This window comes from Pomacea canaliculata, linkage group LG1 (genome assembly GCF_003073045.1).
Source record: "Pomacea canaliculata isolate SZHN2017 linkage group LG1, ASM307304v1, whole genome shotgun sequence".
NCBI lineage: Eukaryota > Metazoa > Mollusca > Gastropoda > Architaenioglossa > Ampullariidae > Pomacea > Pomacea canaliculata.
In genome coordinates, this window is record NC_037590.1 from 21,921,317 (window position 1) to 21,932,547 (window position 11,231).

The 11,231-nt window shown below is 47.8% G+C and overlaps 1 protein-coding gene across 4 annotated transcripts; it reads left to right on the forward strand.

Moving 5' to 3' along the window:
- Positions 1-334: 334 nt before the first annotated feature.
- LOC112570745 (protein Tob1-like) lies at positions 335-10,968 on the forward strand. 4 transcript variants are annotated; one of them, XM_025249346.1, is made up of 2 exons: positions 335-566; positions 8,159-10,968. In XM_025249346.1, exon 2 carries the CDS (start codon positions 8,309-8,311, stop codon positions 9,566-9,568), a length of 1,260 nt encoding a protein of 419 aa, XP_025105131.1. In that variant the 5' UTR covers positions 335-566; positions 8,159-8,308; the 3' UTR covers positions 9,569-10,968. The 4 variants fall into 4 exon arrangements, with proteins under 4 accessions (XP_025105131.1, XP_025105139.1, XP_025105154.1 ...); XM_025249354.1 differs by lacking the exon at positions 335-566 and adding an exon at positions 984-1,310; XM_025249369.1 differs by lacking the exon at positions 335-566 and adding an exon at positions 984-1,206.
- Positions 10,969-11,231: the final 263 nt, after the last annotated feature.

Consider the following 11,231-nt stretch of genomic DNA (forward strand, 5'->3'; position numbering starts at 1 on the left):
TCGGGGAACAAGGAATTTCTTCCAAAAGAGGTGAAGATTAATGAGCTGTGTGTGAGAGAGAGAGCGCGAAGGAGAGGAAGGGAATGAGAGTCATGTGACCATCTTGTTCCAGCGCCGTCTCGCCGTGCGTAGCTGCTTGATCCAGGTCATGAATGAAAACCTCACTGCGGCACTCGTCTGCGCCGGTAAAAAAGAGTTCTTCATAGAGTAGCTACTGAACTGGTCTACAGCACCAGTTGAGGGTAAAAAAACATTACCAAAAGAAGAAACGCACACAGAGGGACATTTCCAGAGGCAAAACACGAGAGAGTGTCTCGAAAAGAAAAATATATCGACGTAGTGGCGGATGGACACAGCGATATGAATATGCAAGAGGCTGCGGTTTCTTTATATAACTGACGGCTAGTGTGAAATGATCAATACCTTCCCAAACAGCCGAAGCTGTTACAAGTCGCTCGTGTTTATTGGACGCCGTACTGCAATATTGTGCAGTTTTCTCATGCAACAACAACACATATCGTACGGCAAATGAAGGATTGCTGATCGATCGACTGACACGCTTGATTGTAAGTACTGACTTTCCTGACTTTATTATTAAATTAACCCTCCAGTAACAACCGTTTAGCCATGCAACTACACAGCGTACAAACCGCTTGCCTTTTAATACGAGGCTACAGGCTTGTGTAGCAGACGACAAAACGGCCGCGGTCATAACTTCGGTGCTGATGCAAGATACAGTATACCACGAATAATAATTGTAATAATAATAATAATTTTTCATAACTCCTTCAAGTAAATAAGGAACAAACCGAGTGTTGTACTTAGTGGCAAGCGTTCACCACCGAGTTTCAGAAGCGTAAGACGCGAACGGCACCAAACGGTTCTGACGCAATTACCTACGTCACACGATCTATATTTGGCGCACACGCTGCGGCCTTCCTGTTATCTACCCTCCCTGCCGCTGTCTCTCTCTCTCGCACGCGCTCTGTCTCTCATTAAACTCCACGCGAGGAGCAGCAGCAGCAGAAGCAAGCGACGACGCTGCTCTCCTGGAACCGAAACTCGCAGGCGGTGCGTGCTTTACCTGGCGCAACACCTACAGCACTGGGGCTGATTCCAGCTGGAACAGCCGCCAAGATTGCCCCTGATTGGTTGCCAAAGTCGCGCTCAGTCCGTCGCTCTCCGCCGCATTCCACCTGGCTGCAGGTATGTTGCCCCTGCCTCGCTCACCTTGTGCGTGAACAGCATCAGCGCTGCTGCAGTACTGTGCGCTACTTCTGATGACATACAGCACTTTCACACCGAAGCAGGTAAATATGCCTGTGATGGACCTCTAACTGTCGTGTAGGTGTATTTTAGACTTTTTAGCGCAGTTCTTCGCCAGTTCCTTACCTCTTTCTTTTTCACCCTCTGTTACCTGCATTGTGACACCTGACCTAGGTCTGGTGTCTTCCAACAAACTTTTAACCCAAAATCTTTCACTTCTAGTTCACTTTTATGTGGCATTGCTTTCCTCACGTGCACGGTAATATCCAGGAGAAGACAATTTTAACATGTATGGTCAAGATAAACGGACGACAAATCAACCGTGAGATTTCTAATTGTCAGCATTATTGGGGGGAAAAGTCGAGGACATTTTTATTAGAAACAGAATGTTTTGCTCAACTCATCCTGAGAGATAACTATATGCGAGAAGAGTCATGCTTGTTATTTATAATTACTGTGATCGTGGTAATCAAACCTACAAGTTTTTTTTTTAATTTTTCGTGAGCAATGGTTAGGGTAATGATGAATGTCGATTGTTGTTTAGAACTGCCGATTAAGCAATCGTAATCGATGTGTCATGTCATCAATATTGTAAACGTGCGTCGAGGCTTTCACCCCGGTCTTGGGGTGGAGGGAAAGGGTGGGTGGGTAGCAGTGCAAGAACCCGACTCCTACTTACACCCACGAAGAAGTCTCGAGTGAGTGAAGCCTGTTGTATGTAAGGTACACTTTATATGATGCTACATCCCATCAGCGCAGAGTTTGAAGTTTGTCAGCAAGATGTCATCAGCGAGAGGCGTCGTGTGAGGGGCGATGGACAGTTATCTATGCGCGTGTGTGATGTTCGTTAGCATGTCGGGGTCATGCTCTTTACCTCCCACCACTTGGCTACCAAAGAATATTTGTCACCACGTTTTCTTGCCGTGTTGTGCGCATGTCGCGACTATCTCACGGCATGCTTTCCTTCTTTTAGTCCTTCATTGTCAGTTATAAACAGCAGAGCTGCAGCGAGTGTCGCTTAGCACATCGCAGGCGGGAAGTAACTAGTTAAGCGAATTCATAGTCGTAGTCTCGGTGTAGTGCGTTCACGCAGACAAACAACGGTTATGAAGAGAGAGAGGGAGGGTTAGCAAGGTGGGAGGCGAGGGAAAGGGAGACTGGCATGATGTTGACGGTTTGTTACGTTCAGCTTGTGCTGTTCGTTTTATGCGTGTGTGTGTGTGTGGGGGGGGGGGGGGCTGGTGTGGGAGGGGTAGTTAGCGACGGCTGGTGCGTAGGGGTAGCGAACCGATTGCCTCCCTTCATCTGTCACTTTCTCGGCACGCAAAGTCAGCAGTTTACATGGCCTACAGCACGTTAAAAACACCTACCAGCCCAGCAACAGCTGTTGACAAGGGGAGGTGGTCCCTTACCTTTTGATCGACCCCGCGCAGCGTTGTTAACAGGCATCTAACCAGCGATAGGTATCTTTTAAATGACAAAATAATAATAATACTAATAAAAAAAAGAAATTAACGTGATAGTCACTAACCTCTCTTCTGTCGATCATTGACTTCATTCCTCACTCCATCCACCCCCGCAATACTCTTCCCTCCTCCCACACACATGGTGGGGGCTGATGAATATTTCAGAATCGTGGCACACTAGGCCCTGATGAAAACTAGTTTAATAAGGCCGGTAAAAGAGTTCGATACAAGAATCGAACAGTGAAGCTCAACTATATGTCAGTCAATGTATTCAAACCTGCAGCTTAGTAAGTTTTTTTTATACTGGCTTTTGTGATTGTATCCTGTTTACGTTGCCATACAAGAAGTGTAGCCATTATCGTGGTGTACAGTTCTGATCAGGAAGTGGAATGGGGACTGGAGGATTATTATTGTAAACAATTTTCGAAAACACACACAGAAAGAGAGAAGACCCCAAAGCTTCATTCGCCGTTCTAGTAACCGAGAAATAGTCGATTATCAAAACTTTTTTTGTTGTTGTTGTAAACTTCCATACAGTGAGAAAGCACAGTTGCCAAAGCCGTAAAGACATGCCGTGACGCTACGTCCACATCACGTCCTTATCTGGCCACAGCGGAAGGGTGGCGGCGGGCGGGGGCTGCAGGAGACTGATAAGACAGGAAGTAGATGAGCGTGTGCTGCCACGTGACAGCAAGACAGTGACGCCCTGTCATGATACTTTCTTTACACGCCGGGCGAGGGCAGCTTACTAGATACGCACAACCGTGACCGTACTTATCTGGCCGGCCTGGGAGGATGGCTGCGCCACACTTGGGAAGAAGGCCTGTGCGGCGAGGATAGGCACGAACACTGGGTTATCGATAACCTATCTGCAGCATCGTCTGCCTGAATGAAACAAGTCTTCTGCAAGTGTTCGCGGGAATGAAGCGGGGAGGGGGTAGCAGGCGGAACTATATTTTTTTCTGGGAGCAGGAATATTTTTACGTCAGGGTGACAAAGACGTTCCTTCACAGGTAAGTATGGTAGGGTAAAAGATAAAAGATAGGGATGTGATGACCACGAAAAAGGAAAGGGAGAGGCAGTGTCGGATGAGACAAGCGGTGGATGTCACGGAGGGCACTAGCCTAATGCATACACACGCGAACAAACCACCGGCCACAAACATTTAGTCGTACTCCCCACCGACTGTCTTATGCCAACTTTTTGTGGTCTCTCGTGCTCGCATTTCCAGCTCCCCTGATCAATGATGGGCTAGACATGCAAAGGACCGTAATCAAGCATGGGTGTTTGACCTGCCGAGCTAACCGCTTTTGCCAGGTTTAAAACAACATCAAATATTAAACCTGGCCACGACCGAGGAAGGTGAAGAGATGGAGAAGGAGGGACAGGGTGCCCGTCCTGTGTATATACCTGCCTGCCGCGGCCTCATCTCCTTCCTTAACACACACACCGTCGGATGTTATTTTTTTCTTGGGCAGCCCAGTGCACTGGGCTCCAGGCGTGACGAGGGGGCAGATTAGAAATAGTTCGAGGTTTGCGAGTGCCCCTGTTCGGAAGGAGGGGAGCTCTTCCTCCTGGCATCAGCTACCTGGTACGAGGCAAGCTTCCCACTCCACAGTCCTCCGCCCTCGTGTACCTCCTCCGCCTCAGTTATGCAGGTGATTACGTGGCTAGGAATGCTAGCTGCTTAAATGTCGTGCTGGTGGTATTTCGGGGGTTCGAGCGCTCTTTTGTCTACGAGTTTGAGAAGGTGGTGGTTATGGTGGTGGTGGTGGCGGCGGTGACAGAAGAGGAGAGAAATGTCAATGCGCAACATTGTTGATGTGACTTTAATAAAGACTGAGACTGGAAGCAGGCCAAGTCGTTTTTAAAGTGCTTTTCTTGACCACCAGGTTTAGATGTCAGCGGGGGAGGGGTTGTGGGGGGAAAGAGCGCTTGACAGATCCCCATTAGAAAGAACCTCGGTAAAAGGTGTGGTGATCCTCCCGCGTTGTGCTTGTTGTTGTCATTCCACATCTTTGACTCACGAGGTCTGTGGTGGACGATGACTACTACCCTCTGGCGTATGCCGGTGCCCCTCTGATGTGTGGAGTCTGTACCTCTGCGGCATTTAGCGGCGACAGCAGACGGCACTGCAGCATCCCCATCCCCCGCTGCCCCTCCTGCCTCTCACTTTCGTCGGCAGCAGCGGCTACAGCAGCAGGTTGACTGAGTGCTCAAGTTATTTTCGCACTAAGGTATTTCAAGCCACCTGCCACTTGGGCATCGCGGTTTCTTAAATGATCTCTGGCTGTGTGTGTGTTTGAAGGAGAGAATACAATGTAATGAGTATAGCCGACAGACCTAGCAACCGGTTTCCAAGGAAATCAAGTTTATGCAAATACGCAGGACGCGTTTCTTTCGAAATGTTCGCTCGATGTGCTTCCTTTGTATGTAAACGCTCATTTGCATTTACACTGTACAAGTAGATATGTAAGTTGTGTCAGTAGTAGTTGTACCAGCATGATGAGGAAGCGATGAGGATGATAACGATGCATCGGAGAGAGGAAAGAAAAGAAAACATAAAGCCTTAAACATGGTAACTCAGATCTTGACTCTTGCTTTGGCAATTTTTCCGGGCGATGGTCTGAAACAACCACATCAGACTAACTGCCATAGATGCCGAATGATTGCCTACTGCCTCTAGCATGACGACTGACCTATAATGATGACCTCGACCTCTCTCAGTAACCTTGCAGAAGAAAGACTTTGGGGTCAGGCAGATGGTGGTTGATGATTGCTTTTTTTTTTTCTTGCAGGCCTAGATTCACAGCTGAATAACACATCTGTTTGTATAGGTATGCACTATATCTTGCTTTGCTACTTCTTGGTGCTTATTGCCCAATCATGCCATGCTTTCTAAATGATGATGAATGGGTGGTGTGTCGTCCATGGTAAGAAATAACGACAGAATATAGGTCGGTGTGCACTATAGAGGTAGGTCACAACTACATCTATATTAATTCTGGTATTGTCCTCGTCATCTTGAATGTTTCCTCCTTGGCATGGACACTGCATTTTGTAAGAAAGTCTTTTGTCTGTTGCCCCACTCCCACGCCTTTTTCTAGCTTGGGTTGAGTTATGTGACCGTTTAAAAGTTCTTTACATACATAAAATAGCTCGTAAGGTCCGTTTGTCAGGCACAGTTTATGACTAGTTTTATAAAATGAAAAGAGGATGCTGTTTCAAACGGAAGCTGTGTAGAAATGTATTCTGTTTAAACAGGGATTGAATACAGAGATCGGCAGTGTATGAATACCTATATGACAAAAACCTTTACCACAGTGCTTACAAAGCCCCTACTCTATAAATACACTTTCTGGCGCACCTTTATACGAACACACACACACACGCACACGCACACTCACGCACACACCGATTTTGTGACCTGGTCCTCGGCGAAGCATGTGAAGCCTGCGTCGAAGACACGTGCTGCCCCTATGACGTCACAGGTTGCGTGCATATGCCTCTGGGCCTGCAAGCTGTGGGTTGCCGGTGGATCCGATCCGGAGCCTAAGCCTGTTCTTCGCGAACAGTTAAAAAAAAAAAAAACGGGTTAGGCTGGATGGTGGTGGTGATCGGAAGAGGAAGGGCGGAGGGACAGAGTGGGAGAGGCAATGCAAGAAAGGACAGAGGGAGACAGAGTGCGGCCAGCCTGCAGCACACATAGTGCCTGGTCAATATGCCCTTGATGGGCTGCTAGTGGTGACGACTACACAGCCATCGACCACAAGCAAGGCAGTGCAGCAGGATTAGAGGTGTCTTCCGCGAGACTGACTTGCTAACAAGTCTTGAAGCCTGGTCAACCCATTGAAAGCAGAACGTAGCCCGCCACAGCACAGGTCTTCGCACGATAACAGATGATCGGATTCAGGAAGAGGACGCCATCATGTTACTCCGCTCGCAGCAGTTAGGAAATAAATGTTTATTTAAAACGAATGCGCCATATTTATTTATTTATTTATTTTTGGTGGCATACGAATAGCCACCGAGTGTCTTGTAAGTAGTTCCACAGGAAGCTTCTATCTGCTGGTTGATGTCAGTCAACCTAAAATAGCTTTATGAAGCCAGTCTCAGAATAATCATCCCAGTCGGCACTAGAAGTTTTAGGTCATGTTTATCCTGTCAGCTTCGGAGCTGAGAAAGTATACAATAAACAGAGTACTTGGGTTGTCTCATTGCGAAACGTTAAAGCTGTGAGTCGGTCTGTCTGCCTATTATGTGTTCATTCTTTCGTACTTTCGTGTATCCACCCGTCTGACCGACAATTATCGATGAAAACCTGTATCGATTTACATTTCGATATCCGTTGGGCTGTAGTCGTAAAGGATTGTTTTCGAGCTCGGCAATTGTGTCACATGGGAAACAGAACATTGGTAAATCTCTTCGGTAGGCCGACATTTGCAATGCACACAGACACTCATCTACCAGTCCACTGAACGCAATGACAAAACCTTAAAAAAGTCTGTATTATTTATGTCGTGCATATAACAGATTGTGGAATCTTTCTGTCGAGAAAGAACGAGACCTCGATTAAAATTTTGTTTCATGTACAACATTCTTACCGTAATTTCCAGACTATGAATCTGAGGCGCATTGTTCCTTTTTTAAAACAAATTTCCCATGAGAAGGAGCCTAAGAAGATAAGAGTAACGAAAATATTTACAAGGAAGCTTGATATCGATTCGGTTCTAAATAATGAGCCGAACGCACGGCAGTAACACAGAGTTGTCCGCAAATCCCAGTGCGAAAACAGACACAGAACTCCTCCCGAGCGGGAACAAGGGAAGACAACTCCTGCTACAACCTGCACCCTTCCCCCTGTGGCACCCCCAGACAGCGCGACATTAAAACACACCGACCCCATATCTCAAGCATGAAAAGGAAAACGTTTAAAGATGGAGGCGGAGTTATTGGAGGTGGGGAGCGGAGGAGCGAGCTGGCACAGCTGCTAGGGATGCCGGGGGCTGGGGTAGGATGTATGGCGGTCGAGAGGAATATTGTGCATACATAAAGAGTGTGACGCGTGCGGTCCGCAACAGCTGTGTGCGATCGATGGCTGGAGTAGCCAGCTGTTCAGACGCCCTCCATATCCAGCGCTGGGCCGACCCATGTCGCGGGTCCCGAGCCGACATCCGACACTCGGCCACCGTGTATGTATGTGTGTGTGTTGGGAGGGGGAGAGGACTCTGAGCCAGTTATTTACCTGTTGTAAACCTTGACTCCTCATGATGTGAGTAGCTACATTTTGCGTGCGTTAGCAGTTTTTTTTCTTTCCAATACACTGCCTTTCTCCATCCTACCCATCTGGCGCTTACTTTTATATGCACTCAGCATCTTTTGGACTTATAAAATCCTTACAAAGTGTCTTTTTATTTCTGTTGCAGATTTGAACCTGTGAGAAAAGTTGAAGAGTTCAGATCAAGCGCAAGGTTCGGACAGAATCCACTCGAAGTCAAAGACATTCAAACGCCACATCCGGGTACCGAGCACCGTCACCCAGCTGTCTTCCTGGCTACCGCGTATTATCACACGCAATGCATGTGGAAGTAAGCGTTGCGCTCAACTTTCTGATCTCCTACCTGTACAACAAGCTACCTCGCCGAAGGGTGGACCTTTTCGGCGAAGAGCTCGAGAAGGGACTGAAGCGAAAGTTTGATGGTCACTGGTACCCAGACAAACCTTTCAAGGGATCGGGCTTTCGCTGCGTGCGATGCAACGGTGAGAACGTCGACCCCGTCATGGTGAAGGCCGCCGAGAACTCCGGCCTTGACCTGCAGGAGGTCAAAAACTACATCCCCGAGGAGCTAACCTTGTGGATCGATCCCTCGGAAGTCTCCTACCGCATCAGTGAGAAATCCCCCATCAAGATCCTGTATTCAGACCGCCACGAAGACGAGGCCGCAGACACCATCGATCGTGAGGTGCAGGCCGCCAACCGCACTTTCAACCCGGAGGCCATCTCCTTCCAGCCTATCGACTCCCTGTCGTCATCGCTTTCCAACCTCAGCCTATCGCCCTCATCGCCCGTGCCTCCAGGCACGTGGAGCAATTCCACCTCCCCATCATCCTCGCTGTTCAGCTCCGACGCGCTGTCCGGCTCCGGATCGCACCTGGCACAGGCCATCTGCCCGCAGCCGCTGACCGCAACTTCCCCATCCCAACCCGTACCTCCCAGCTTCCTGAGCAAAGCCTCCGTCAATCGCCCGCAGTTCACGGCTGCCACCTTCGCTCAGACCAAGTTTGGGTCCACCAAGCTCAAGTCGCAGGCCAAGCGTCCCACGCGCCTGTCTCCCACCGAGCTTGGGAACTACTTCCGCCAGCAGCAGCGCGTGAGCCTCAGCACCGCGCCCCCTCAGCGCCCGCGCTCTCTGTCGCCTCGCGACCCTCGCCTGGAGTTCTTCCTTGATCAGCAGCAGCGTTTGTACAACAGGGGACAGTTGTCGCCGCAGGGTCAGCATCCCGGCTTCGGTCACTCGCACCATCACCAGCACCATCATCAGCAGCTGTCCTTCCCGCCTTCCCCGCAAGGCTCGCCAAGCTGTGGCTTCCCGTTTGGCGGTGGGGAGCTGAACCACAGCTCCTCGCCCCATCTGTCACCAGGCAGTGTCCTCCCGCCTTTCGCAGACATACTGCCTGGCCCCAACACAGCCTTGAGCTCCCCTGCCAACTCCCTTTCGCCTGATGGCCACAAGACCTTCTTGGATGGCCTACCGCTGGGTGGCATGGGAAGCATGGCTAATCTTGGGAGCATGGGATACCCCGGCCATCTGCAGCATCTCCTAGTAGCCAACTGAGCATCTGGTCCTCTCGCTTACCTGCTGATTTTTTTTTTTTTTTGGTTCGATCCCCGTTTGGCGTTCCGGGCAGACTTTTTCATCTGCTGAGCCATTTGGCTTTGCAGGCTGAACTCTGCTTAAATAACGCGAACTTTTTTTTCTTATCTGGACTTGGTCTTCATGGAGGTCTTTTATATTTGTTTGGACTTTCTGATTAGGGAAGTCCTTGCACTGGGAGAGAAACCCCCAAAATGGCAGAGTATGGGGGAAAGGATCATCCAAGAAACCCTGCTAGCTTTTGCAGGTTAATCCTCCTTTTTATGTACATAAAATTTGCCGTTACATTTTTTTAACCTAAAAAGGCGCTAAACGTTGGTGCCGGACATCTCAGATCAACTAAAGACTGTTTCTCGCACACAAGGTGCGACTGCAGACTTTCCAGTTATTTCACGGTTGTTATCACCTAAATGAGTAGTAACCATTCTCCTCTTCTTTCTCTTTCTCTGTACTCTCCTGAGTCATATCCCACTGATGCTTCTATTGTGGACGGTGATTTATAAGACACAGGATACAGTCATGCTACTTCCTTTTCATCAGGTGTCCTTTTCTCATCGTGTTGAGCTTTTCGATTGCATCTGACGGTCTTCTTGTCCTTTTTGTACACACGTATTTTGGCCAAGAACTTTCGACTGCTCCAAGGTTTGATTTTTTTCAGCTCTCGACGACACAGATGTTCTGTGTAAGGCAGGTGACGGTTAGACGGTACGTGGCTTTACAGACTGAACTTTACAAACGACTTTACGGCATAAATTTTACTGGTTGGACGTAACTGGTTGGACGTAACTGGTCGGACTACACAGACTTCACTTTCGCTTGACTTTTTCCCTAGAAGGGAGTATCGTGATGGATATTTTGTGTCCAGATAAGGACCGTTTGTCGTACAGAATAGTGATAACGCATTGCCTCAAGGTTTTTTCAGACATTTTGTACATGATATATGTGTGTTGTTACTGTGTCGTTTGGACACACGTGTGATGTTCATTTCATTGTCTGTCCGAAGATGTGTATATCGATAAAGAGTATATATTCATATTCTTTCTACAAAGTACAACTCGGGTAAAAAGGTGGTTATATATCTTTTGTACGTCACAAAACAAATGCTTACTTTTTGTACCGTTATAATTTCATACCATAGTACAGTACAATAATAGAATTGTAATTTTTCTTTGAAAAAATTACTTGTACGTACAACATACGTTGGCTTAGTGATTGGAGTCCTCATTGGAAATAATTTGTATCGATTGTGCAATAACAGAGATGACAGTTATCGATGTCAAAGGTCAATGAGGTTAATTATCCGATCGAATGTTTATACTGTTAAATATTTCTAAGTTTGTAATGAAACAGCTTATTTCAAACCAACGAGTCTCTTGTTTGTATCAACGTGGTGGAAGAGTGAAGAAGACTGCTTTCTTTGTTTTATGGGATTTGATATCAATTTTTTTTTATCTCATATTCTTTCTTGTGCTCCTTTACTGTCTCCTCTCACTTGTATTACGTGTGTGCGTGTTGGGGGAGGGTTGGTGAGTGTACATGTGGGAGAGAAAGACTGATAAAACGGAAAACAACAAAAAACGGAAGAGACCTCGAGAGAGAGAGAGAGAGCCATCAGAAGAAGCAC